General features: G+C 51.6%; 4 protein-coding genes across 9 annotated transcripts in view; 2 read left to right on the top strand and 2 right to left on the bottom strand.

Annotated features, from left to right (window-relative positions):
- Positions 1–811: 811 nt before the first annotated feature.
- COX5A (cytochrome c oxidase subunit 5A) lies at positions 812–6,382 on the bottom strand. The gene is made up of 5 exons (XM_054642040.2): positions 6,025–6,382; positions 3,190–3,306; positions 1,933–2,054; positions 1,468–1,590; positions 812–968 (listed from the first exon to the last, which is right to left on the bottom strand). Exons 1-4 carry the CDS (start codon positions 6,365–6,367, stop codon positions 1,477–1,479), a joined length of 696 nt encoding a protein of 231 aa, XP_054498015.2. The 5' UTR covers positions 6,368–6,382; the 3' UTR covers positions 812–968; positions 1,468–1,476.
- A 1,863-nt stretch (positions 6,383–8,245) lies between these two features.
- RPP25 (ribonuclease P/MRP subunit p25) lies at positions 8,246–9,646 on the bottom strand. Its single transcript, XM_054642302.2, has one exon. The coding sequence runs from the start codon at positions 9,265–9,267 to the stop codon at positions 8,644–8,646; it is 624 nt and encodes a 207-aa protein (XP_054498277.2). The 5' UTR covers positions 9,268–9,646; the 3' UTR covers positions 8,246–8,643.
- A 5,464-nt stretch (positions 9,647–15,110) lies between these two features.
- SCAMP5 (secretory carrier membrane protein 5) lies at positions 15,111–22,415 on the top strand. The gene is made up of 7 exons (XM_054642027.2): positions 15,111–15,266; positions 16,787–16,863; positions 17,120–17,248; positions 18,942–19,098; positions 19,752–19,853; positions 20,014–20,131; positions 20,240–22,415. Exons 2-7 carry the CDS (start codon positions 16,857–16,859, stop codon positions 20,432–20,434), a joined length of 708 nt encoding a protein of 235 aa, XP_054498002.1. The 5' UTR covers positions 15,111–15,266; positions 16,787–16,856; the 3' UTR covers positions 20,435–22,415.
- Positions 22,416–22,553: 138 nt separating this feature from the next.
- PPCDC (phosphopantothenoylcysteine decarboxylase) overlaps positions 22,554–27,649 on the top strand; it is a 34,816-nt gene continuing 29,720 nt past the window's right edge. For 5 of the 6 annotated variants that reach the window (XR_013184154.1, XR_013184155.1, XM_054642111.2 and 2 more), the window contains exons 1-2: positions 22,554–23,836; positions 25,533–25,697. Coding sequence is in view for 4 of the 6 variants with exons in the window: in XM_054642111.2 (XP_054498086.2) it covers positions 25,545–25,697 (153 nt within the window). In the remaining 2 variants the exon portion in view is untranslated. Of the gene's footprint in view, positions 23,847–25,532; positions 25,698–27,649 lie in introns of all 6 variants that reach the window. The other variant, XM_077185572.1, reaches the window with a different exon arrangement.

Raw genomic sequence — 27,649 nt, 5'->3', positions numbered from 1 at the left:
TTGTTCTCGTCTTTTTCTAGTAAATTGCTCAGGCGGGACTTTTTGGCTCCTTTCCCATTGACTATCCTTAAGTGTGAGGTGAAGTTCCCAGGCCTATGAGATGCATTTTTCACCTAATCGAGGACAGAAACTTCTGAGCTTCTTTTCTTTTTAAGGGGACAGAGCATAGTTTTGTCACTCCGTCAACAGGGGGCACATTCCCGTATCTCACCCTTTCTATACATCTAAAAAGAAGGAGGAGAAATGAACAGGAACTGAAAAAGTCTTGCAATGGATGAAACAGTGGGATGGGATGGGACTGTGGGACACAACACGGCTCTTGCCCTGAGCCCACTGTACAGAAACAAATTCCTGTTTTCCCAAAAAATTCCCCTCTTCTAGGAGGAAAATAACAACAGAATGAAGATATTTCCCTTCTCCTCCCACCCGCTTCTGATGGTTTATTTTATTTCCCAAACCCTTGCCTGGGCCAGAGCTGAGTGGAAAACAGGGACAGTATCCCAGAACAGATCCCCTTCCTGGTGAGGACACGACCCTTGCAAACAGGAGCCCCCAGCCCACATCTGAGGCTTTGGACATGATTTCAGGGAAATGCCTCCTCCCCAAAGCTGTGCATTACAAGGAACCATGCTCTCCTCTCCACACAGCTCCTGCTCTTCCCCTCCCAGAGCCACGTGCTTGAGAAGGCTCTGGGCACGAGCTTTGCAGAGAAAGCAACAATTTAGAAGCTCCTACGAGCTCATTTTGGTTTGTTCTTTGTTTTTCCCTACAAAAGCAACAGGAAATGACCACACGAGGCACTGGTACCACATGAGTCAAACCAGGTTTTCCTTTATTAGGCCCAACTCCACAGCACTTCCACTGTGACTCAATAAAGGAAGAAGTTATGTCAAGTAAGATTTAAAGTTTGGCTCTCCAAGTGACTGTGTACAATCTGGTAGCATCAGCAGAACGCTTGAGTGATCCACCTGGCATAGAAAATAATAGGGGAAAAATAAAAAAAAAACATTAAAGAAGCAGACTAGAAGCTCCACAAAGTTTCCATGAGGTCCCAAATGAGTTATTTCCATCCCTTTTACCTCCAAAGCCTTATTTAATCATGCTCAGCTCAAAAATGCAGGTACTGCATTCCCAGCACAGCTGATTCAGGACCCCTGGCACCAAGACATTGTATCCCAGGGCAAGGAGGAGGAAAAGGACTTAAAATATCCAGAATCAAGCACTATTTGCAGCAGTCTGACACACAGTATCTCTATTCCAGGCATAATATTTAAAAAAAGAATATGACACTGGTCATCTCCTGAGGAAACTGAGTTAAGAGGCTTCACTTCCATGAGGATTTTTATTTAGGGCTTTATTTTAGTCTGGGATTAGGGCACATTAGGTCTTGCCTATGCTGTCTTTGCCAGAGGGTTTGGTGTACAGGACTCCCATGCCAAGAGTCTGGGAAGCAACACCAAATCTTACCAACAAGGTTTATGCTTTGTCCAGGCCTAGTTCCTCTGGAGTGGAGATTCCAAGTTCACTCAAAGTTGGTCTAAGCTCCTGGATAACGTAAGGATAAATTTCCTTGTGGGGTCCTGCCTTGTCCTGAAAAAAAAAAAATCCCAAAAAACAAAGAATGGAGTTACTTCAAAATACACATTTCCAAAGCCTCCCACTTCTGCCTGTGGCAGAGCAGAGCTCCTGGCCTCTAGGGCTGAAATAAAAGTCCTGGCTTCTCTGAACTCCCTGGCCAGGCTGGATTCAGGTTTCAAGGAGTTGGTTTCAGGTGTTTCCCAAGAGAGCTTTCTGAGTTACTTCTCTAAGTCTCCCAAGAAACCAGCAAGCTTTGTGCTCATCATGGAGCCACTGATGGTGGTTTCCCTTTGCAGCAGGGAAAACTGCCCTGCTGGCAGGCTCTGGCAATGGGAACAGGGCAGTTCCACCCACCTTTACAACCTCTAGGATGCGGACAGCACTGGCAAAGTCATTTAACCGTCTGCAGGCCCTCAGAGCCGCGTCGATGATCTTGGGCTCCGGGACCAGGTCGTAGCCCACCAGTGTGTTGATGCCTGTGGAGACAAGGGAACACCAAGGGGAACTGGGAACCAGCTTGTCATGATCTCAAAAGGAGCCCCTTGCTGTCTGCTCCCTTCCTCTCTGACAGAAAAACTCAGCACCTCATCAGGCAGGTGCTGCTGGAAGGATCCCTCTGGCTGCAATTATCTGCTTATGAAATCACATTTTGAAGGCATAATGGGCCTTAAAAGATGAACTATCACATTGTATTGCTCCTATACTGCCCCACACACCTACCCCACACTGCCCCATGGACATACCCCAGCCCCATAACCCCCGTGCTCACACCCCACACTGCCCTACAGATACCCCCAGCCCTATACTGCCCCAAAAAATGGGGTAAATTTAATAAAACTTGGCAACTCCTCAGCAAAAAACTGGAGACAGCCACACAAAAAGTCTGCAGGGAGTTATGGCCAAGCCATTAGCCAAAGTCCAAAGAAAAATGAGCATAGCAGAGCTCAAAAACACTGTCCTTGGAGCAAATGCTACTGTCCCTCCCATCCAGATGTTAAAATCATGGAATCATGGAATGGTTTGAGTTGGAAGGACCTCAGAGATCATTTAGTCCACCATTCTATCATGGGCATGTGTTACAGACATATTTTATGAAGAATCTTTTGCTAAGATTTTTCTCCTGAGAAGCTGAGAGGCCTCAGAAACAAAATGTAAACATTAATTATCTGCTGTGTGGAATGCAACAGGTGCCTCTTTGATTGGTCTTATGTGGTTGTTTTTAATTAATGGCCAATCACAGTCTGGCTGTCTTGGACTCTGGTCAGTCACAAGATTTTATTATCATTCCTTTCCTTTTCCTTACAAGCCTTCTGATGAAATCCTTTCTTCTATTCTTTTAGTATATAATTTTCTTTTAATATTATCTATATCATAAAATAATAAATCAACCTTCTGAAACATAAAGTCAAGATTCTCACCTCTTCCCTCATCCTAAGACCCCTACAAACACCAACACAGGCAGGGACACCTTCCACTAGACCAGGTTATTCCAAGCCCTGGCCTTGGACACTTCCAGGGACGAGGAGTCCACAAAACACCAACTAAAGTTGTTATTTCTGGTCAGAAAACTTCTATTTACCCCAGGTTATGCTTCCCTGATCTCCAACTTACCTTTCCTGAGCTCCCAGGCATCGATATCTGGCTTGTTGAAATACGTCACCCAGCGAGCATCGAATTCTTCATCTGACTCTTGTGACCCGTGAGAGTAGCAGCGAGCAGGAAGCACAGCTGGAGTGCAGGAAAAAGGGAACAAACTTGGAGCAAAAGGAACATAACACTGCTTCAGTCCTGACCAAGAGGCCAGAAGCCTCCATAAAACATGGATTGCCTTGTTATAGTCAGTCCTGGATGAGCCCTGGATGGATGTAACTTATTAAATATCGTGGTTTATGTTGTAGCAAAGTGTCTGCTTTTTTCCATGTCAGACTTCCAAAGTGTTCCCAGAGCATTGGTCAGAGCATGGCAAAAACACACCAAAACCTACTCTGAAGAGGTTTTCTGGCGTTCCTTTTTCTGTAAAATACAGGAATTCTTCCTCTTCCCACAGCCAAGTGAGACTGAGAAGCTTTAACATGCACGTTCCTCACCAACAAAATTCCATGCGATTCCTAGAGAGGCTCTCAAAAGCAAAGGGATGAGAGATATTCCTTCCAACAGAAGGGCTGGAGGAGGAAAAAAATGATCACAAGGTATCTATCCAAGAGAAAACTATCCAAGAGAAAAACTGCTGGATCTCAAGGTTGCAATTGCATTAATATTTGATAACTAATCACAAAAGCAGATTGTATGCTAACACACAAATTAGTCTGATAGGATCAGTGTTTCTTCACTCAGCACTATCACAAATTTTGGTTTTTTGGGTGAACCTGTCTTTTTTTACCCCACAAAGGCTGGAACAGTTTTCTAAGGGAACTAAACTGAAGGACCACAAGCCTGGTGCTTCCTTTCCCCACTGCTAATCTCACTCCACTAATATTTGCAGAGAGGTCACACACCAGATACGACCTTGGAGCTCAAAGCTCTGCTTCACACAAGTCAAATTTAGCTCCTGACTTTTTCTTTCTTAACCCAGCACGAATCACTCACAGTGATCAACTACAGGGTTTTATTTAAAACCGAAACAAAAAAACCCAACACCACAACTGGGCTGTACTGTTGCTGATATACTTCTCTTTGGTTTCATTAATGGCAGCCTAATTAGCAGGCAATTTGCTTTTTTAACAAAATTTAACCTTATCCAACATTTCAGCTGCAATACTGGTTTATGCAATGGAAGCATGAAAATAGCTTTATTTATTTTAGCTATGGAAAAGTTAACAACAGGCCAAGACAGAATTAAAATGCTCTTTTGGTTCCTTGTAGGGAAATTCCCCCTCCTTTCCCCAGCTCCAGAGCAGACCTTTGACCCTCCTCTTTGCAACAAATCACCTGCAGAGCTGAGCTCAGAGCAAGAGCAGGGCTCTGGAAATGCTCCTGCTCCCAGGACACTGCTGAAAACCCTCCAGGTTTCAGCTGGCTGAAGGAGAATCCTTATTTTTCTTACACAGAAAAAAAAAATCCTGCCAAAAACCAGCAAATCTCAGCTGGAGAAAGGCCTAAATTGAAGCGCTCAAATACCATCTTTAAGTCAAAATCTGAAGTCTTTCCTCAACAAAATCATTTCCTGGATCCAGGAGGCAAATACAGACCATAAGAATTAAAGCTCTGGCTTTCCAGGGTGTGTTTCTCAATTGCTGCTATGTTTCTTTTCCACATTCATGTTTCTATGTGTGCCTGCAGAGTTCCTCTGGCCTGAGCTTCAGCAGGGTCCATCAAGGTCACTGTCACACACATGACGTGTGTGTGACAGCCAACCTATCCAGGCAGAGATTCCCAGCTCAAGGAAGAACCAAAGGGCAAGCACCTTTGCTTTAAAGTGAACTTAACAGGAATTAAGCATAAAATCACCTAACATGACACAAAAACATGTTGAAGCTTCTCTGTGAGGGCCAAAATTGGGCAGTTTTCTCCAGTAATGAGCACAGAAGCACGTGTGAAGATAAAACATTAATTTACTGAAAATCTGAGAACGAGGAGCCCAGGGGAAGTTTTGCAGCAACGAACCCCCCTGCAAAAGGGTGGCAGCAATGTTAAGTGGGGTGTTTGAAACACAAGAGCTGGGAAAAAAAGAACACGGAGCCTCCTGGAAACAAGGCCCAGGAGCAGCCGGGGTTCAGCAGCTCAAAGGAACAGCGAGCAAAGATTTTAGTGGATTCAAAATAACAAAAGATCAAAGGTGCTGAGCAGCATCTAAGAAATCCTGTGCTTATTATTTAAAAAGACGCAGTGACAGGCTCCCTAAGGCAGTTGTTTAACTCACACGTGCCGCAGCAGAGGCACACACAGGTCTCCGAGCATTATTAGTGTCTGCTAATTAGGTATTAATTGCGATGAAGAAGTTAATTAGCTATTAATTGCGATGCACAGGCAGCGCATTCTCTACAGCCTCCGTCTTCCAGCCCTGCCACCCTGGCCACCATCACAGACCGCTGCCTGGGGCTGGTCCTCCTACTCTCTCTATTAACTGTGGCGTTAATATAACAAATAAAATAACTGCGGTGTTAATTAGGAGGGTGAGGGCCGGCGCGGAGCTGCAGCGGGGCCGGGGCTGGCCGGCGTCCCGGTGCTGCGGAGGTCACCGCCGCCCTCCATCAATGTCACCTTGGCGGGGGGCGCAGGGAAAGCGCCGCCGCCTCTCGCTGCAGCCCCCGGGCGGTGCCCGGTGCCCGCTGAGGCGGTGCCGGCGGGGGGATCCCGGTGGCGGCGGCCGGAGCGGCGGGGGCGGCCCGTGCTAGGCCGCGGGGTCACCGCAAGGACGCGCCGGGCCGCGCGGCCTCGCTCCCCTCCACACCGGGAACCCGGGCGCCAACCGCGGCGGGAAGGACGGAGACGAGCGCAGCCGCTCACCTGCTGGGCCGGCAGGCCGGCGGACGGCGGCACGGAGGCCGGAGACGGCGCAGCGGCGGAGGAGAGAGGCGCTGGCGGCCAGCATGGCGGCGGGCTGTGAAGGGAGGAGACAGCACCGGCAACCGGGGGCGCGCGCCGCTGGCTCCCGCACCCCACCGGGAAGGAGGGACGGAGGTGAGGGCCGGGGGGGGGGCCGCTGAGGCGGGTACGGCGGCGCGGCGGGGACGGAGCGGGAGCGTGGAAGGGCGGGAGGCCGCGGGGACGGGCTGGGGGCGCGGCGGGGACGGGCTGGGGGCGCGGCGGGGCGGGACCGCCGCCATCTTGGGGCGGGGCTGGCCGCCATTTTGTGCGTGAGGGGAGCGGCCATGGGGGTCCCCCTCAGGTCGCCGAGGCAGTTTTCGGGAGTGTTTGAGCTCGTTTATGAGGGGTTCGGGCTGCTGCTGTCCCCATTTAGCCGAGCCCGCGTAGCATCCCCGTGCCTGTCAATGGACAGGCGCCGCACTCGAGCCCTGTGAAGGAAATGAGCTCAGACCGGCTCATCTGCCAGCTCCAGTTCTCTGAGAGCGTCCCTGTCCCCTCACCGGGGGCTGCTGCCCTCAGCCACCATCGCACCGGCCTGGGCACCGGAAAATCGCTCCAAAACTCGTCCCTTGGGCTGTGCCTTAGCAGTGCTGCACAAAACCACAAAACCATTGTGATTATTCTACTCACCATGTCCCCCGGTATCATCACCCTGTTTTAATTTTTTTTTTCCAGTAATTTTTTATTATTTTCTTATGCTGGAAGCCATCAGCCAGCAAAGCAATGAGGGTAAGATCCCCAGTGCTGTCTCTGTGATTGGAAACTACCTGCCTAGGAAATCCATTAAAAACATCTTGCAAATTAACAAAATAAGGAGAAATAGGTGGTTTTCATTCTTTTTTTCCCTTGCTCAGAGAAATGTGAGGTGGCAGCAATGGAGGTGAAGGGCTGTTAGTGTTTAACTGTGTGGCTCTCACAGTCTTCAGGCTCTGATCAGGGTGTTTACAGAGGGATTTATTAATTACAGCGTTTAAAATCAATTTTATTAGTGATTTTGGATGCATTTGGGGTAGGTGCCTGTACCTGGTGCTACTGTGCGGGGTGGAGGGTTGATCTTGAATGGGGTCTGCACTGGAGAAAGGAACTGGGAAGAACTGGCTGGTACAGAGCCCAAAGCTTTACCATCCCCAAACCCACCAAAAAATGTTCATTAACATTAAAAAACCGTTGGAAATTAATGTTTGAGTGAAGGGAATCAATCTGCAAAAGGACAGATAAGCACGAGCCTCTGGCCTGAGGAGCAGCTGCCTGCTGAGCGAGATAACAAGGTCACTGCCTCACAAAACAGACCCTGCTTCCTCCTCTTCCTCCTCCTCTCCTTTCATTCCCGCTCCCAGCCAAGCAAGCCCTTGACAAAGAGAGAACGCCGACTGTCCCTGTAGAGCAGGAGTGAGGCAGGGAGATAAGGCAGCTGCAGCCAGAGAATCCCTCACACGTGGATTTTGGGAAGGGTTTGCTCTTAATACCGATTAATTCATCCTGCAGTGCTGCTGGGCACTGGGCAGAGGGAACAAGGTGGATCAAGGCTTGGCGTCCCATAACCTGTCCCCCAAATCTCCCCTGTCCCCACTGAAATTGGGGCTTTGCCAGGTGCTGCTGTGCCGGCACAGGAGACCCCAATCCCATTCTTCCAAGGGACAGAGTTTGGCTGGGATCCCCTTGTTGTGAGCTGGCAGCAGCCTTCACTGTGCTGATCCATGCCACAGCCAGCAGCCAAGATGATCCCCCCATTTTCCCATAGACATATCTCAACTATTTCTAAAGAGCTTTTATTTTCCATTCAGTTCTCTTTACCCCCTGGAAGTAGCAGGGATTTTGCGCCAAAGCACTCGGCAGCCAAGGCATGCTGCCCTAAACCTCCTCATCCTGTGCTGGGCACTGCATCCAGTCACAATAACCCCCCACCCAACACTTCCACTGCCCCCAGCTCCCCACAGCGTGGTTTCCCCCCACTCCAGACCAGATATCCGATGTGAGTTGTTTTATTTCCTTGTGCTGTCCCACAGGCAGTCAGCACAGTGCAGTGCTCAGCTCTGAGGCTGCAGGGAGGGAGCACCCCTGTGCTTGTTTTTTTTTGGGATGAATCACAGTCTCACAGGATGCTGAGCCTGGCCTTAATAACTCCAACAGCTCCTCAGCAGCAGGTTTGATAATGAAGGTTTTATTCCAACAAGCTTGGGGCAAACCCATCTCTCCTGATGGATGAGGCGTTGCAGTGGGGAGCGGTGGTGGTGGTCCAGGCACCCCTCGGCTGCTCTGGCTCCCTGGGAGTCACTGCAGGATGTGGCTGGTGGTCACAGTGTCCCTGGGTGGCTGAATTAGAGGTCACCAGCTCCCCCCCACATGCTCACCTGCTTCAATCCATAACCAAGACATGGTGGGTTTAACCCTCATGCCAAATCTAGGGACCCCCATCCGCAGGGGTCAAGGAGCAGCAAGTGGGAACAGGTCAGGGGGAGCCTGCAGCCCACCAGTGACCCCGGAATGAGTGGATATTCCTGCCTCCATACCTGGCAGGTGGGGTGGGAGGCACTGGGGTCAGGGGTCCTGCTGGCCAGTGGTGGTCCCTGTGCCCCTGGGGCTGTCAGACACCTGTACCTGCAGCTTCTTGGGCAGCAGCTCCTCGCAGGGAGGCGGCAGCGGCCGCTTCAGCCCCTTGCTGGAGGATCCCAATGTGTCTTCTCCTGCCTCGTGCCGGGGCTCGGGGGGCTGATATCCCGTCTGGTTGGGATCCAGGGGGTCCCGGGAGAGCAGGATGCAGATGGAGGGGACGTTCTTGTGGACAGTCAGGTTCTGTGCGGGGCCGTGGGGCGGCAGGTCCTGGCTCTCCCAGACCTCCAGCACGGTTTTGTAGCGTACCTTGGTGACCTGGTGGAGCCCTCCCAGCTTGCGCTTCATGATCTCCACGCAGGTGATGGTCTTGGTGACTGCCCTGCCGCAGCCGCTGAACACGATCTGCCGCCTGCCCTTCAGCTCCATCTGGGCCATGGCGAAGTTCATCAGGTTCCTGATCTTGCTGCCCTCCTTCACTTTCATCTCCACCACGTCCGGGGGCAGATCTGGGAAGGGTAATGGCATCTCCTCCTCCGAGGTCCTCACCTTTCGGAAGTTCTCCATCCTGGACTGGGCAAGGGGCTTGGCTCTCCCTCCTTCAGTAGCCATCCTTCACCTCTTCCCGGTGGATGCACACAGGCTCCTAGCCCCTCACGACCATAGCAGGGCTGACCTCGCTGCCCTCCAGCCCAGCCCTGCGTGCTGCAACCACCAGTCCCTTCTCCTCGGCTCTCCAGGGGCTGGCAGTGGGCTCGGTGGCAGTGCCAGAGGCTGTCTCCTGTGGGAGACAGGGCTGCAGGATCCCCTGGGTGCTCCCAGTTGTTCCCAGCAGGGAAAACAGCCGGCTCCAGCTCTCGGTGATGCTTGGGCTCCTCCGCTCCCACTGCAGCACTCGCTTCTGCTGCTCTTTGCTTCATTCTGGACTTCAGCAGCCCCCAGAGCTGTTCTGTGTAATTAGCAGATCCTCCCCCTCTCCCTCCCCTTCCTCCCCTCCTCCTCCTCCTCCTCCCCTGCTCAGCCGCCCATCCCAGCACCCAGCTCCTGCCTTCATCCCTGCCAGGCAAAGGGAAGGGCAGGGAACCCGGCTCTCTGTCCCGGAACAGAGAAGGGAAGGAGGGGAGGGTGGAAGGCAGAGGGAGAAGCTCACTCTTGCCTTCATAATGTTCCCAAAGTCCTGCCCCCTTAAAGAGAACCTGGTCCCTTCTCTCGGCGCTCGTTCCTCTCAAGGACACCCTCTGCTAACTGCAAATGTCACCCTGCCTGCCTACCCTGCAGCATTCCCAGAGGGATGTGGAATCCCAGCCATGCTGTGTCCAGGGATGGCACAAAGATGCAGCAGGTACTTTGGGAAGTACTTTAGAGTCTGAGCTCGACCCTTATTAGCCATGAGAGAAGCCACTGGAACCCACAGCCAGGAGAAAGCCTGGCAGATGGCACTGAGTGTGAATCGAGTGTGCCAGGGCTCTGCTCCCCCCAGCACCCTGCAGCCTCAGCCCCAGCTCTGCCGGCAGGGAAACCTCTCAATTCCCAAAGCTCCGAGGAGCAGATGCCGTGGCAGAGCTGGTTGTCACGGGCAATTTCTCTCCCTCTCCCCTGCTCCTCCTCCTTCCCCATCCCTGTCCCTCATTCACCTCCCAATGTGGAGCTGCCCACTCTGGGCTCACCATTACATGTACTGGCAACAAATCCCAGAAAATCCCTGTTGCAGGCCAGGAGATGTCCCCTTCCTGCCCCCAATCCCTTCCCGGAGCAGAGGCGACGTCCCTGCCCCAGGCTGGCCCTCTGCCCGCCCCTGTCACCTGCCTGTCCCCTCCCGCCCCGCTGGCCGGGGGATCATTGCACAGTGGAAAGACATGTGAGTATTGACTTGCAGTCAAATCTTATCGGCCTCTGGAGGCCCCTGGATTGGTTTCACTCCTAGCAGGGCTTGAAAAAATACATAAATAAATAAATAAATAAATAAATCGATCTCCCATGTCCTTAGAGGTGAAGGCAGGATGTGGCTGTCACCTCCTATCCAGGGAGGATGCTACATCCCTGTGGTCCCCAAAGCAGCTTTCTGTGGATCCCACTGCCTAAATGGTGGTGGATTTTGAACTGCCCCCCCCAGTCCAAACACTGGATTGGGGTCTGGGTGGGTCTGTGGGATGGGATGGGAAGGGATGGGATGGGATCCTCCATGCACAAGCAGTGTTCTGGAAAACCCCTGTAGATGCAAAGCATTGATTCCCAATCCATCTAACCCTCCCTGAGGCTCCTTGGGCACACAGAGGGAAACTGAGGCAGGGCAGGCAACGCTCCCAGGCTCACCCCCAGCACCAGATCCAGGCTTTGAGCATTCCCAACTCCCTTATGGTGCTATGCAGTAGTGAGCAAACCTATTCCCTGTGCTCCCACCATGAATTCTTCACTGCTATGAGACAAAACAATGACATTTCTCCATCTTTCCATTTGATAACAATTCATGGAATCTATGCAGATGGCACTTGGTTCCTTCCTTGGGCAGGCAGGGATGAATTAAACCCATCAGGGAAAGCCCTGCCTTCAAAATGTGCTAAACCCCTGAGGAAATAATGGGGAAGGATTTTAGGGACTGAGAAACCCCTCAGGGTCATTTTCTAGGTAGTCTGGGAGGGTTACATGGACAAGGAGGGCTGACAGCTCCAGGGCTCTGGGCAAGCCACGTGAGTCCCTGGTGCTGGCTGAAGCATCCAGCCCTTCTTTCCTGGCCCAGAACCAGCTCCTGCCTCCTGTGGCCCATTTTCCATGGCATCGTGGCGCTTCCCCACCATCGAATGATGGAAGCAGCAGCAGCTTCTCTCCCCCTCCATCACTAATTGCTGCTTAATGAACTCTGCCTATCACAGCCTCCGAAATGGAGGCTGGAGAGGTGCAATCACAGAAAGGCTTCCAGAGGGTGCATTCCCCCCAAGGCCAAGGCTGTGCTGGGAGCAGGGAGAGCATTAATGACAGGGGCTTATTTTCCCTCTGCAGCGCTTAAAATGTAAATGAAATTCATTATTAGCAACTCCGTTGCTAATTACCATCTGAAGCTATTCATTAGCCTGTCAGCTTATTTGTTGGAGGACAACAGAGTGGATGGGTTACTCCAAGCCAAGGAATAGCTGAAATGAGCTCAGTGGGGTGGGAGAGGAAAAGCAGGGATGGGGGACAAAGGCACAGACAGCTCCAGCAATGGGGGGTCAGGGAAACAAAAGCTGGAAAAGAGAATGAGGAGTCCTTTTTAAAATGAAGAAGAAGCAAATGGGAAAGGCAGGAGCAATGAAAAAATAAGAGTAAGGGAATTACACACTGAGTATTGTCCGTCTGTCCTTCTTGAGCAGCCACTGTGGTTGCAGCAGGACCCACACCCAGGCAGTGGTTTCTGCTTCCCCTTTCCCATTACAGTTTCTCTCTGAGCATTCCCGTGCCATCCCAACCCCATGCCAGAGGACTTCTAAATCCCCGTGGGACCCTCTTGCCTGGTCCCAACCCCACAGGAGGTGTGAACTTGGAAGAGCTGCTTGGCAGAGCAGCCAAGAGGAGAGCTGGTGGTGGCAAGAATGCAGAGGGCTGCTGGACACAGCACAGAGCCCAGACAAACCTGGGAAAATGGGGAAAAAACCCCAGAAACATATTCCTAACAGAGATCAGGGCAGCTGGAGAGGAGCAGTAACCTGAGCCCCTGTCCTCCACCTGCCCTCTCCATATTTTCTTTCATGCAAGGTGGCCCTGCTTGGGAACAGGACGGAAAGTGGGAGCATCCGATACAAGGAAAGTCTGGGTGCCATCGCCCATCTCTGCGTCACATCGGCGCGGCTCAGGTCTCAGCCTCTCATCACGTTGCACTCAGCAGCAGGCTGATGCCAGCATGGATTGTCACCCTGGCAAAAGGGGTGCAGAGGGACCTCCAGGATGCCACAGCTGCAGGGATCCCCTGTCCCCATCCCAGTCATGGTCCTGGAGCTGCTGCTTCTCAGGAGCAGCCTCCTGAGGATGCAGCCCAGGGTGCAGGGGCCGTGCCAAGATACCAGAGGAACCCTTGGAGCATCCTGGGGTAGCACCAGCTCACTGCTGAGGTCTTATCCCTACCGTAAGCAGAAAATTACAGAGCTCAAGATAATCCTTATTTTGAATAGCCTGACAGTAAAAGAAAAGGGAAAAATCCCTTTCATAAGAAAAATCCCTTTGCAGAGCTCCAGCATGATAAGCAGAGGGATGTTGTAACGACCCTGAGGGCATTAATAAACTTGAATGCTCCTCACCAACCCCACCTGGGACCCCAATTCCCCCTACCCATGGCCCAGGAGCTCTTTTTAAGCTCAACCCAGGGGTCTCAGTCCTAGTCTCAGCTATGTCAGGACTGGTCTCTGGGTCAGCTGCAGCTGCTCTGGACTCCAACCGACAGACTGACCCTAAACTGGACCTGTGGATTGATTTCCTTGGTTTTGAACCTGTTTTCTTGCTGGTAATTTGCTGCTTGATCCAGCCTTTTCTTTGGCCCTGCCCTTCCTCCCCAGCCTGCCCTGTTTAGGCAGTGTGGGATGGGCAGGGAGGCTCTTCCCCCTGTTATCCCTTGGCTTTCCAGGCATTTCCTGGGAAGGAGGGGAGCACACATCCATTTGATTCCTGAATATGCCTGACTGGAAAATCTGCAGGCAGACAGGAATGTGGTAGTGCTGAGGGCAATGATCATTCCCAAAGCCTCAGTGGGATGGGAAGGTGCTGAGGCAGCAGAGATGCAGGTGGGGAGGAAATATAGGTGTGAAAAAGCTTGGAGAGAAAGAAATAAAGGACAAGAATCCAGCCTCAAATCTCCAGTGTGCTCAGTTGCCCACAGGCAGAGCCAGAGCATCTCTCCAAGGCACTGAGCATCCCCAGTGCTTGGCAGGAGTTGGAATCCATGATCCCATCCCTGCCCCACTTTCCTTCCCTGTTGTTGGGCAGGGCATGGAGCTGGGTGTGCAGGGGTCCCTGCTCTCTGAGGGGATCAGCTCAGGGTCCAAGACCCAGAGAGGGGTCAGAGTGGAGCGCTGGGCCCCCTGCTATGAGGTCATCTGTGGCATGCTGGTTTTCCTGTTTCCCTCTATTTTACCATCTGTGAAGCAGGCATTTTCCCTGATTCTGCCAGGTTTCCTTCCTGGCATCCCCACAGCAACGCTGTTCCCCTGCTGAAGGGCTTTGGCCACCAGGGCTCACTGGTGTAAAGAGATTTTGCTGCTTCCTTGCCCAGCTGTTCTCATCTTCCCCTGGTGGGATGTTGTCCTTGCTGCCCCTCTGTGACCCTCGAGGCTGGACCCTGGGAAGGGAGGATGATTTAGCTGTCAAATAAAGTAATTTTCACAACATTTCACTGATATTCTCACAAGCTCTAAGGCAGGAGGTCCAAGTGATATGCACTGAGAACAAGGGACACAGCCTATGGAGCTCTCAGGCTGATTTGGGATTTATATCCCTGTCCTGTCTGTAAATCAGTCCAGTCCCTTCCCCTGCCCTCCACATCCCAACCTTAGCATCCCAACCTTGCCATCCAGCTGGCAAAAGCAATTAACATGTCCTCTGGCTTTCATGCAAGTCATTCATTAATTACTGCTCCCAGAATGAAGCACACCAGGGTATGGACATGGAGTACCCCAAAATTGGCCCTGCTGGTGGGGAGCTGCTGGTTTCCCATTGCCTCCTGGATAGAGGGAGCCTGTGTGCCCTGTCAGGGGCTGTCCCCAAGAGCCCCTGCCCTTCTGAGGGAGGTCTTCTACCCACATAATGCTTGCCATACCCTGGGTAGGGGTTGCTGCACCCCTGCCCCACAGAGCCCCCATTCCTATAAAGCCCCCCAAGCCCCATAGAGCACTCAAACCCCATGGAGCCCTATAGAGCCCCCCAAGCCCCATAGAGTACTCCCAGCCCCATAGAACACTCCCAGGCCTATACAGATCCCATTCCTGTAAAGCTTCCCAGGCCCCATAGAACACTCCCAGCCCCATGGAACCCCCAGCCCTATAAAACCCCCTAAGCTCCACAGAGCACTCCCAGCCCCATGGAGCCCCTAGCCCTATAGAGCTCCCCAAGCCCCAAAGAGCAGTCCCAGCCCCATGGAGCTCCCAGCTCTACAGAGCCCCCGCCTTTTAAAGGCCCCCAAGCCCCATAGAGCACTCCCAGCCCCATGGAGCCCCCAAAACCCCATAAAACACTCCCAGCCTCATGGAGCCTCCAGTTCTATAAAGCCCCCCAAGCCCCATAGAGCACTCCCAGCCCCATGGAGCCCTCAAAACCCCATAAAGCACTCCCAGCCCCATGGAGCCCCCCAAGCCCCATAGAGCACTGCCAGCCCCATGGAACCCCCAGCCCTATAGAGCCCCCCATAATGGCCCCGCCCCTTCAGTAGGCCCCGCCCTTTCCCTGTGGCCCCGCCCCTCCATCCGGCGGCATCAGGACCCTGGACAGCGGCGGGCGCTCTCGCGAGATCCCGGCGCTGGCCATAGCCCGGGTGGCGGCGGCGCCGCAGTCTCGCGAGAGCGCGGTCGCTGCGGCAGGAGCAGCACCGGGCGGGCGGGCGGCCGCCGCCACCCGCCGGGGACCGGAGGGGACGGGACGGGTCACGCCACGTGGTGAGTCCCGGGAGTGTGGAGAGGGGAAACGCCTCGGTGTGAGGGCGCTGGATGCTCCCCCCGAGCGGGCTGGCCGCCCTTTGCACCGACCTCCCGCTCTGCATCCGCTTGCGGGGGGGGATGCGCGGCGTGGGGACAGCCGCGGTGACCCTGCACACGCGTGGGTGCACCGGGGACCGAGCGGGGCTTGGGCCGCCCTTCTCCCCGATCCAGGCCGCTGCTGGGAGACTGCACCGGCTGTGAGGTGGGGATGCGTGGGGCACGCAGCCCTTCACGCGTGGAAACGTAGGGGCAGCGATGCCGAGCCCTGCCTGCCCTCCCCAAACGCGCCCCGCGCACCAGAGCTGTTTCTTCTCGGTGCCTTCACCTATGCGATCCCCCGTCCTTTTTCCATCCACTCCACCATATTCCTCATTTTGCAAAAAAACCCCACCCGAATGTGTCGCTGTGCCGGTGCTTTGGCCCCACGGTGGCGGGGCCGGGGGGTGCCGGGCCGTGTGTCCCCGCTCCCGGCACACGTGGGTAGGGGCGGCCGGGCGCACGTCACCGCGCCCGAGGAGCTCGTATTTATAGCACTGGCGGGATGGAAGCATCCGGGGGCTGCCGGCGGATGTCGGGCACGGCGAGCCCTGGGGGGTGCGAATAGACCCCTAGAGAGAGCTCCCCAAATCCCCCCAGGACCCCCAGGCACCAAGTGCCGGGACCTCGTGTCCTGGGAAATGTGTTGGTCGCTGCCTGGATAACTAGGAAAGGGCAAAACCTGCAGGCAGGTGGGGATACGCCATCTTCACGCTTCTCTTTAAAACCTCAGGTAATAATTTTTTGCTTTAGTTCGCCGTAATTTTCACATCTGGCACAGAGCTGAGCATGGAATGGTCTGGGATGGTCCTGGGATGCTGAGCTCTCCTTTCCCACCTGCATGCTCTGGAATGAGGTGCCAAATGACATGAGTAATTGTTAAGCCAGGCACTCAAGTGACTCATTAGTGACAATCGCCACTGATTTATTTTTTTTTCCAGCTGATTTCTCTGCTCTGATTTTCTGCTCCCGTTTTGGCCTTGTTTTTGGCTTGGGCTTGCAGAGATGGCAGCTACTAGGCAGCCAGGTAGTCCCCTGTGCTGGAATTCAGCAAGAAAACCCCAATAATACATTTTTAAAAATAATTATTTTGGGGTCAGGTAATGAACTTGAGAGTTTCAAACTGCCCACAGCCACCTCCTTTCCCTGCTGCCCTACCTGGCCCTCTCCTGGATGTAGGTCAGTTGGGAGTGGGAGGCCCCACATCACTGGATCCTCTCGTAATCTTCTGCCTTAACTGGCACATAAGCCTGAGCCAGAGTAGTCAGGATTTATCACACTGCCAGCCAGGTGCCAGCCTGGATGTGTGATAGTCCAGAGTGTCACAGAAGTGAAGCCAACTGCTGTCCTTGAGTTGTTTGGGAATGGGAGGGAAGGTGAAGGCTTTTGCAGACGTCCCTGACCACTTCAATCAACCTTTTTTTTCTCTTGTTCTCCTCCAGCTTTGCTAAAGCTCCCACGTTTTTCCCAAGTATTTTTCCCGAGGAGCAGAGAGGCTGAGCGTGTGCCAGCATGGCAGGTACAGGGGGCTCTGGAGATCATTGTGGGCTCTACTGGCCATAATGTCACCTTGTTAGTCACCAGTGGGGTGGGGGTGTCCATGGCTGCAGGATCTCTGTGGCCAGTGAGGGCTGAATTTGATCCTTTCGGGTGGGTTGGTGGCAGTTTCCATAGGAAATCCTTAACTCCTGTGTAAAATTTGACTGTTCTTGGGGTTATTTAGGAAGCCTCTTGCTTTTTGTTCAGCCTGATACCAGTGAAATTTTTCCTTGCAGAAAAGGTGAACAACTTCCCTCCCCTGCCCAAGTTCATCCCCCTGAAGCCATGTTTCTACCAGGACTTCGATGCGGAGATCCCGCCACAGCACCGGACCATGGCCAAGCGGCTTTACTACCTCTGGATGCGTGAGTGGCCCTGTGGGAATGGCTCCAGTGGGATCTGTTTGCCTCTCCAAAGGCTGCTCCTCTGGGAGCTGCCAGCTGAAAGGGCAGGACAAGGTCAGGGGAAGCCCTTCTCCCCCTCCAGGCCTTGGTGTCTCCTGTTAAAAGTCAGGAATGAGAGGTGGGCTGCAGCATCCCATGGATCCCAGCCCTTCCAGCCTCCAGGATGGAGCTATGGAGCTGGCTCAGTGTCCCAGGGTCACTGGTGGTGCTGTTGATGTCCTGCTGTAAGGAGGAGACAGCTCAGACTGGAGGGCTGGTGTGCCTGCTCCCCAAAACGTGGAGCTTGAGGCTTCCCGGAGCTTGCCTGTTCCTCTTGCATGCCTCTGTGTGCCGTGCTGTGCTAACAGAGCTGTCACCAGCTTCCAGCTCTTCCAGCTATCCTGGATCTCTCTTCTTCACCAAACATGGGCAGGGAACAGAGCAGGGGACAGGTCACACCCCAGCATAGGTGGAAACGTGCACAGCTCAGGGCAAGTTGGCACCAGCATTTCATTTCTTTCTAGAACTCAGTTCCCTTATCAGGCATTTCCCCTGAACTTTGGAAGCACCAGTGCCCAGGGAGTGCCCGGTGCTTTAGGGGCAGGTTAGGAAGAGCTGAGCTAACACAACAGAGGTTGTGGTGTGTTCCTGCTTTTGCCATGGCACCAGGCTGGCATCCCTGGGGCTGTGTCCTGTCAGGAGGGTGACCCTGGGGTAGCTTCATCATGTCAGGAGGGTTTGCTTGTTTAAGGCATGGGAGGAAAAAAGCTGCGCTTCCCTGGGGAAGCTCTCTTGGGGGTGTTCAGTTCCCTCCCCATCCCAACCAGGATGTTCTTCCTCTTAATGTAGCAGACCTTGGTCCTTGCTCCTTAACACCAGCACCACCTCCTAGAGCCAGTCACTGTCCCTTGGGTTTTGCCTCTGGAGCTCCTCTCTGGGTCATTTTCTCCCCAGCAGCCTCTCAGACACCCAGCACAGAATGGCTGGAAGGTCCCTCCTGTCCTTTAGGGCAGCTGAGCTCCTTGCCTTGCCAGCTGCAGCTCTCAGGCAGGCGGTGGTGGGAGGGCTCTCGTTCTCGTCGAAATAATGAATCATTCTCCGAACTCGGAGGCGTCAGAACGCAGCTGAGCCTTCTCTGCTTTGTCCTGTGTCTGCTGAGCTGGGACTCATAGTCAGAGCCCTTGTGTGGCCTGATCCCAGGCAGGGGTGGGCGAGGGAAATGTGTCACCCCCTGAACCGGCGAGGCAGGGTCAGGAGTTCAGCATTTTGGCTCTCAGTGGTGCTCAGGGAGCTCCTGCACAAGCTCCTTCAGCAAAGATCTATCTGGAGCAAGCGAAAAACTTCACCACAATTCCTCCAGTTTCCTTCTGTTAGTGGAAATGTGACCTGGCTTGATAGGAGTGGGAGGATGCAACTCCTGCCAATCTTCAGAGCTCAGGAACTGCTTAGGGAATTACAACTCTCAGTGATACATTGATTTTCCTCCTGTTACACTCAGCTGAGGCCTGACCCCCTTCGGCCCAGCCAGCCTGGGAATGTGCTCCCAGCTTAATTTAAGGGAAATCCAGCTAGGGCAGGACTCTGAGGCCACGTCCCTGGGGTTGGGGTCCTTGGTGTCTCAGTGCCACCCTTGCATCCGTGCTACTCTGCTCTGTGTGTGTGTGTGTGTTTGCAGTGAACAGCATCACCTTGGCGGTGAATCTCGTGGGCTGCCTCGCGTGGCTCATTGGAGGCGGCGGAGCTGTAAATTTTGGACTGGCAATTCTCTGGCTCATTCTCTTTACGCCCTGCTCCTATGTCTGCTGGTTTAGACCTATTTACAAAGCTTTCAAGTAAGTGGTCGCACCTGAGCCTGGCTTCTTTCTGCCTTGTTTTCCTTCGTAAACGGTCAGTGTTTAGCTTGGGGCATTGCCTGACTAACTGGGGGAATTCCTTTCTGTGCAGCCCTTTAGCTTTACTTTCTAACCTTCAAAACCAGAGTGTTTGGGATTTCCTGGGGGCCAAACCCCCCATCAGGTGTTGTAAGGACACTTTCCTTGTGCCTCTGTGCAGTGGTGGGGGATAGTGGTGAGGATGCAGCTGGGGTGCCACTTTCCCTCTCATCCCTGAGGCATCTCTTATATTTTTCCATGAATCCTTGAGGTGTTTGTACAGGTTACCTGTGGTGCTGAGGTCAGTTCCCAAATCTAGAGAACTAGGGGTGTATTTATTCCCCATGTGGGGTGGTGTGAGCTGAGAGTCGTGTCCCAACACAGATGTCCTCAAGCCCAGCTGACTGAGCCATAGGGAGGGTCTGGTGCCCTGTGGCTTTCCCAGGTTTCCCTTGACCACCTCCAGCCTCTTTCAAGTTTCTCCTTTGCCTTTAATTTTTCTTTCCATCACCCTCCTGCTAAACCACAGCCAGGTCTGATACGTTGGAGCATCTCCCTTCCCTTGGAGTGCAGCGGGGATGGAGGTGCAGGAGTGACTGAACCTTCTCTTGCAGGACAGACAGTTCCTTCAGCTTCATGGCCTTCTTCTTCACCTTCATGGCCCAGCTGGTGATCAGCATTATCCAGGCAGTGGGGATCCCTGGATGGGGGGTCTGGTAAGGAAAATGCTGCTGTGTTGGGTACAAGGGTGGTCACCGTGGTGTTTTAGCTTCCTTACTGGTTCTCTCCTTGGTGAAGATGGTTTGAGGAGCTGGGAGGGCTGCTGGCAGTCTGGGAGAGCTGGTGAATGAACCAGTTGTTTCCATCTCCTTGCAGCGGCTGGATTGCAGCAATTTCCTTCTTTGGGACCAACGTGGGCTCAGCTGTGGTGATGCTGATCCCCACCGTGCTCTTCACAGCCATGGCAGTCTTCTCCTTCATCGCTCTCACCATGGTATGGCAGGAAGAACAGGGGTTCCACATGGCTTTGGGTGGCCCTCCTGCCACCCCAGGAGCTCTGTGCCGGCTGCGGGCGCTCAGCCCCTCTGGATTTTCCCTGCAGGTGCACAAGTTTTACCGGGGCAGCGGCGGGAGCTTCAGCAAAGCGCAGGAGGAGTGGACCACGGGGGCCTGGAAGAACCCCCACGTGCAGCAGGCGGCGCAGAACGCGGCCATGGGGGCGGCGCAGGGCGCCATGATGCAGCACGAGACGCAGTACTCGGCCACCCCCAACTACACCTACTCCAACGAGATGTGAGCAGCAGCAGGACTCTGTCCTCAGGAGGAAGAGCTGGGGGGGAAAAAGGGAGGAGGAAGCCTGAGCCTGAGTTTCTGCAGCTGTCTCAGAAAGTCAGAGTGTACCATAATGGTGGTTCTTTTCCCGTCTTTGTAACGAGATCCTTTGGGATTTTTTTCTTTCCTTTTTTTTTTTTTTTTTTTTCTGTTTTTCTTGTCTTGAGCTCTTCTTTTCTCCTTTCTTTTTCGTTCTGAAGAGGCCGTGAGTTGACCTGCAGGGCTCTTGTTGTGCGTGGTAGTCAGTGTCCGTTCACGTGTCTTCTTTTTCCCTGTGGAATAGTGTACGGTGGTGGTTTTTTAATTACTGTGGTGATAGGTGTACGTTAGAACCTCATCAGCCAAAAGCCCCCCCCCCCATGCCCCCCAAAAAGGGAAAAATAGCAACCAGCACCCATCTTCCCTCTTGGAATAAGCCCCAAACCTCGGGTTTTTGACGTGTGTGAGTTTTCTCTTTCAGTTGGTAGCATCCAGCCACTTGCCACTGTCTCAGCAAGGGCAAGCAATCCTGGGAATTCTCCTTTTTTCTTTTGCTTTTTAACTAGCAGGTGGCTGGCTGATTTAGGATTAAAAAAAAAAAAAAAAGAAAAAAAAGGGAAAAAAATATAAGAAACCCTCAATCTTGCTGTTGATATGCTGGAAGCCAAGAGATTCCTAATCTACACCCTGGCTCAGGATCTACAACTTCTCTCAGTGTGTGGTGTTGTGAGTAGTTTACACTTCGACGTGGAGGACCAGTGTGTGTGTGTGCATGTGTGTGTGTGTTGGGGAGCAAGGACAGGTTTTCCCTGTGGGATACAACCATCCCATTCCAGATTCTGCATCCTGAGTCTGTTTTTTTTAAAGGCTTCTGTTCTGAAAAGCAGCTGTAAAAGTGACAGAGCATTCCTCAGAGGATCTGTGCTTGGGCAAGGCTGCGGGTCAAATCTTGCCACCCCGAATCCCAGCACATCCAAGCAGTTTCCCTGCTCATGGAAATAGCCAGGCCAAGGTTTGTCCCCGTTAGCTTTGGAGGTTTGTGCTAATTTAAGTCTCTTAAGGAAACCTCCAGGCTGGAGGGAAGGACTCCTGCTCACTTGCACTCCTGAAAAGCGTGGTGAGATGTGGCCCTGTGTTTCCCTGTCAGGCCCAAATCCCTGCCCAATTTGGGGATGTTTGACATTAAATAATGATCCTGCACCCTCACAGGAGGCAGCTGAGCTCAGACCAACACTTCTTGGGGAAGGTGACTGGCACACCCTGGAAAAGATTATGAGTAGGAGCATAAATGGGATGGATGCTGCAGGGCAGGAGTAGGGAAAGCTACTTCTCTGAGATGCTTTTCAACTCTAAATGCACTTTAAATAAGCCAAATTTTTCTCCAAGTCCTCGAAAAGCAGCCCAAACAGAATCCAATCCAGCCCTTTGGCTCCAGTATCTCCTGCCTGGCACAGGGAAGGAGCTCAGTGTGCCACCAGCCAGGACTGTGCTAGTCCCCAGCCCCGTATCTGTCCCCTCCAGCCCTCCAGTGATGCTTGGATGTGACCCCTACCCCTGAGAATCACCCCAAAAAGGACCTTCTCTTCTCCAGCAAAGCACACCAAGACTAGTTTCCTTTTTAAGGGTGTCACTCCAGTCATTCTGCAATAGGCAGTTGTCTCTTGACAAGACTAAAATGCAGCTACTGATAAAATGCCTGTCTCTGTGTGTGTGTGTGTGTATATATTTATGTATAAAATGTCAGGAGAAAAGTAATCCTTTGCTAAGCCTATTATGTACTTAATCAGGTTTAAATATTGTGCAATCCATTTCTAGCTCGCCTAAAACTTACTCTGCCAAACCACGTGCTCTGTCATCCGTGTCTGAGAAATGATGGATTAAGTGACTTCACCTCTTGCATTGACAATAAGATGCATCAATAATAACTGTAACGAGCTGTAACTAACAGACATTGCTTCAGCACCTAACCCTCCTCTCGGATGTGTCTCCTGAGTGATGTGTGAGCACTGAAACGTTCCCCCCGTGGCTCCAGCCAGGTGGGAAACTCGACCCCTTGTTCTCACCTCGGTTATTTGCAAGCTGTCCCTGCTCCAGGTGGGGCTGATTCAAAGTGTGGTGCTCCTGAAGCCCACAGGGTGGGAGAGATGGGCTGTTCCTGTTACTGGGTAAGATGCCTCTCATAGAACACACCTGGGCTTCTCCTGAGGTGTCCCTGTTGTCTTTCATGTCCTGCAGTCAGCAGGGCACAGCTCTCTCTGCCTCTTGCTGGCCTTGCTGCTTGTCTGTAGCCAATATCAGAGGGATGTCTAAATAACTGCTGCTTTTGAGCTGGATCTGCACAGGGCTGGACACCACGGGCTGCCCCAGGTCTGTCGTGCCCACATAGTCATGGGGTGGTTTGGATGGGAAGGGACCTTACAGCTCCTCCAGCAGGGACACCTTCCACTGTCCCAGGCTGCTCCAAGCCCCATCCAGCCTGGCCCTGGACACTTCCAGGGATCCAGGGGCAGCCACAGGGGATCCAGTGCCAGGGCACAATTCCTTCCCAGTATCCCACCTCACCCTGCCCTCTGGCATGGGAAGCCATTCCCCTTATCTTGTCTGTGCCTCAGACAATGAATACTCAGTCCTTTAATCCACTTTCCCCTGCCAGCTCTGTGTGGCTGCCCTGAATCCCATAGGAAAGGTTTCACTCCTGATCTCAAGCACTTTCCTGGGCTCAGATATCACCCGGGTCACTTGAGGGGCCCTCAGACCCTCTCCTCTATACTGTCCCCCACAGGCCTTCTACACCGAGTTTCTTTGGTTTTTGTTCCGTTCCAAAACCTTGCCACGAGCCACAATCCCAGCTAAGACTGCTTCCTGAGCAGCCTGTAGCCACCCGCTTGCCCTTGGCGAGATCCCCCGCGTGGGCACGACTGGGGCACAGAGTGGCACAAAGCCCTCCCGGGTGGCAACACTGCCGCCATAACCCGGGACGGGGCCGTGAGGGGCCGCCATGACATCCCTTCCTCCCGCTGGGCGCGCGCGCTGCCCGCACCAATCAGCGCCGAGGGCGGGAGCAGTGCGCACCAATCAGCGCCGAAGGCGGGAGCAGAGCGCACCAATCAGCGCCGAGGGCAGAGCAGAGCGCACCAATCAGCGCCGTGCGTGCGCCGGTTCCCGGCACTCCCCAGTTCCGGTCCGCCCGCTGCCCTCACGGCCCTCCCGGCCCTGCCCGGAGCGGTGTCGGGCGCTGTTTGCACCTTCTGGGGGCCCCTGCGGCTTCTCGGTGCTGGTGTGCGGCCTTTTGGAGCCGTTTGCAGCACCGCTACCGCATTAAAAGTCGATTTAATTAACCCTTAAGGGTCTGTAAATTGCCAATTTTCTGGTGGCTGCTTCCCCACAGGTGTGTTTGGGTAAGAGGAAAGCGCGGCCCAGCACTTTTTTTTATCGTTATGTTACATGTATTATTATACATACAGCTTCTACTATAATATTTTGCCGTTATTTTATATTTTTACCGCTATTTTTGCTTTTATTTTTACATTTGTACCATTGAAAAATTTCACCTTTTTTTACCGTTGTTTTACCGTATTTATCATTATTTTACAATTTTAATAATTGTTCTATATTTTTTTCATTTTTATCCTTTTTGTCATTACTCTATAATTCGTAAGCATTTTGAAAGTTTCCTACTTAAAAATTTACTTTTTAATACCCGGGCTTTAATTTGTAGATGCTTTGGTGGAATTAATTGTGGACATTTTGGAAATAGCCTAAGGGTGCTTTAAATTGATAATAATTTTAATTATTTATAAATAATAATATGATTTTAATTAGATGTAGATAAATATGTGAAGCGTGGTGGTAGCATTAAAATCTCTCAGCCAATGTCCTACTACATTTCCTCACCTCTTAATTACCCTTAATTTGTGGATGCTTTGGTGGAATTAATTGTGGACATTTTGGAAGCATCCTAAGCATGCTTTAAGTAGATAATAATTTTAATTATTTATAAATGATCATAATAATCTGATTTTAATTAAATATAGATAAATATGTAAAGCATGGTGGAAGCATTAAAATCTCTCAGCCAATGTCCTGCTGCATTTCCTCACCTCTTCATTACCCTTGCTAATCAGCAAAGCTGGAATTGGGTTCTTAGTGGAAAGTGTTCCTGCCCATGACAGGGGGTGGGATTTGTTCACTTTCATTTCCCTTCTAAGCCAAACCAGGCTGTGATCCTGTGAAATTCCTCTCTCCACCCTCTGAGTTGCTCCCAAAAATCAGGACAGCCAGTGTCCATCTTCTTTCCACCCAAAGTGATTCCAAACAGTTTGAATAACAAGGGCATCACTAAAATGGAACAAACTTTACTGGTTGCAGTGATTTTTCAAGAACTGAATTTGCTCTTTGCTGCTTAATCATTAATTGATTATATTTGAGATACTTGTGTTAGTTTCCTCACCAAAACATTAATTTCTGGTTTTTATCAGTGTGGCAGCAGCATAGGGAGGCCAGGAGGAAGCACCAGGCCTGAATTAGAGCTGCTAGGGAATTATTTCTAGTGTTGCTGTTAATATTTAGGGACACAGTGAGAAACAAGATGGTTGTGCATGCTGTGAGGCCCCACATTTTTAATTATTAAGACATCTCTGGGCATTTATTAATCACCAGAGCGTACAGAGGGAAAGCATCTCAGCAGGGGTTTGTTTGCCTTTAGAGAACTTGGTGTAAAATTTTATCCCAAATTGATTTATTTATCTCCCCTAAATTCTGGACCGCGTTCAACATGTGGGAGTTTTAATTTTGGAGGGCATGAACTTTTCCAGGGCACTTTTGTGGCCTCTCTGCTCAAGTTTTAGGAGTCTATTTCCCAGTGTCTCAGAGAAAAATGTAATTACACATTGAGCACACAATTACACATCAAAGTTCTGCTGGTGCTTGAAATCCCTGTGGGATGGGTGACATTTGGGGATGACCCAGAGCCATCCCATCTTTCTGGGTCCTGCAGAGTCCAGGTTAGATTCCCCTCTGTTGGGAATGTGTTGGGGTTGGAGGCTGTGTTAGCCCAGTGTCTTTGTTTCCCTGTGCCTGCACAGCTGGATTGGAGCATGGAGCCCATCTCCCTGCCAGAGCCAGGCATTCCTGCAGGAAACAGCTCATCTGTGGCACAGGAAAAATTCCATGTGCTGCTGGGAGTGACTGGAAGCGTGGCTGCCCTCAAGCTGCCCCTGCTGGTGGCAGAATTGCTGAAAATCCCTGGGGTGAGTGAAGCTCTTGGTGGAGCTTTGTGAAGTTGGAGTTACCCTGGTTTTGGGGAGTGATCACATGCCTTCTGCTAAAATAACAAAAATAACAAGTTCCTCCTTGGGGGCCACTTAGTTTTCAAAAATGTCTGTGAGGAGAATTCCACCTGTTTTTAAAAATCTTTTTTTTTTCTTTCTTTTTTCTTATAATTTCATACTTGAAATGATCTTTGCTTTGGGTGTTCTGTTTTTTCTGGAGTTTGTCCTTGTCAGTCAGGTTATCAAATGTGGTTGCAGACAGAGGTGATGCTTCTGAAACTTGAAATCTCCAGGGTATTGCAGTTTTCCATGGGTGGGATATGGCTTTTCCAAATGTGACCCAGAAAGGGAAAACAGACATTGTAAAACCAGAAATTGAGAACACAAGCTGCACTATGTGTTTGTGTAGTATTTTTTTACTATTTGTTGTCTGGAGTAACAGAGGTGCCCAGCAGGGGCCACTGGTGCCTGATCAGGGAGAGAAATGTGCTATTTTTGCTGTAGGATAAAGTTAAACAGAGAAAACTCTTAGATTTTTAGAAAAGGAAGAACTATTTTGGAGCAGTTAAAGAAAGGAGTGGCAGGGGCAAGAAGGGTGCACTGAAATCTGCAGATTTATTGATGAGATTGCTGCCTGAATTTCCTTTGGGGTGCCTTGGGAGGCTGTGCCTCATGGGTACATTTAGCAGAAAAGCAGAGGAGGTGCTGGTTTATCTGGTTGATGTTGTCACCCAAGCTGGAAAGGGAGCTGGAGGTGAGGCAAAGGGAGGCCTCAGTTAATTTATGACTTGGCCTGATGTGATTAATGAGGCCAAAGGTCCCAGCCTGAAATAAGAAGGACAAAGAAAAATGATATTAAGGAATGGGGTGACCACAGAGCCAGAGATAGAGATCTTCTAATCCTCTCCCTCTTGGATTAACTTGGCCATTGTCCATTTTCCTTTGCTCCTGGAGCTTGGGACATCCTTCTGTGCAGGTGACAGGCAGAATGCAAATGACCCGTGGTAGGAATTTGGCTCAAACCCTTTGCTTCTCTCTGAGTGTTTGTTTCATAATGAAAAGCTGCAGACAGCTGGACTCAAACCCTCTGTGCAGCCCCAGAGGTCTGTGACATCCAGTGCAGATTGTGGCCACTGGTTTTAGGGCAGAAAAAGCAAAACTGAGACATCCAGGAGTTTATAAAAGCTTATTAATCAAAGTTATTTACTCATTTCTGCTGTGATTTCAAGGCCTGCTGAGTCAGTGTAACTTTCCCATGGCATTTATTGATCCTGCACCAGGCTGGTGCATCAATTCCTTTACTGCTGGAGCAGAGCTTTACAAAGCAAGCAGGGCAGGAGCAGAATATGGCTTTGATACCAGAGGAGATGTGGTCACAGGCTTGCAACCAGAGTGGTTAGTTTAAATGGATGTTTTGCCTCAAATGCTCTGTGGTGAACGGCTTGGCAGAGTGATTTTGCTGCTCATTAAACTTTAACACCTCCTCAAGGGTGCCAGGGGATGTGACAGCTCAGTGCCTTTTGTTTGAATTGTCCTTGACTTGTCCTGGAAGTGTCCAAGGCCAGGTTGGACGGGGCTTGGAGCACCCTGGGATAGTGGAAGGTGTCCCTGCCCATGGCAGGGGGTGGCACTGGAACACCTTTAATTTCCTTTCCAATCCAAACCAGCCTGTGATCCTGATAGTAAAAGGTTTTAAAATCATCAAATTCGGGGAATTAGAAAGAAGCTAGACTTAGTGAGGCCCTGGAAAAATGTTAAAAATAGACTCTGAAAATGTTAAGCTTTGTGTTTGCCAGATCATGTGAAATTGCACCTGCGTAAGCAGTATATGATAAATGATATAATTGTTAGATGTGATGATTGTTTAGTAATTAAATATAATTATTGTTTAGTCGTAAGAAGAATCATGAGAAACTATGTTAGAAGTTTGA

The sequence above is a fragment of the Agelaius phoeniceus genome, chromosome 13, assembly GCF_051311805.1.
Source record: "Agelaius phoeniceus isolate bAgePho1 chromosome 13, bAgePho1.hap1, whole genome shotgun sequence".
Taxonomy (NCBI): Eukaryota; Metazoa; Chordata; class Aves; order Passeriformes; family Icteridae; genus Agelaius; species Agelaius phoeniceus.
This window is presented reverse-complemented; position numbering and strand designations above follow the sequence as displayed.

Coding starts and splice junctions, on each gene's coding strand:
- COX5A (XM_054642040.2), bottom strand. CDS start 6,367: ATGGCGGCCAGCCCCGCCCCAAGATGGCGGCGGTCCCGCCCCGCCGCG. Junction 3,307..6,024: donor CCGGCCTGCCGGCCCAGCAG/GTGAGCGGCTGC, acceptor CCTGCACTCCAG/CTGTGCTTCCTGCTCGCTGC. Junction 2,055..3,189: donor TGCCTGGGAGCTCAGGAAAG/GTAAGTTGGAGA, acceptor TTGTCTCCACAG/GCATCAACACACTGGTGGGC.
- RPP25 (XM_054642302.2), bottom strand. CDS start 9,267: ATGGCTACTGAAGGAGGGAGAGCCAAGCCCCTTGCCCAGTCCAGGATG.
- SCAMP5 (XM_054642027.2), top strand. Junction 17,249..18,941: donor GCTTTACTACCTCTGGATGC/GTGAGTGGCCCT, acceptor GTGTGTTTGCAG/TGAACAGCATCACCTTGGCG. Junction 20,132..20,239: donor CCTTCATCGCTCTCACCATG/GTATGGCAGGAA, acceptor TTTTCCCTGCAG/GTGCACAAGTTTTACCGGGG.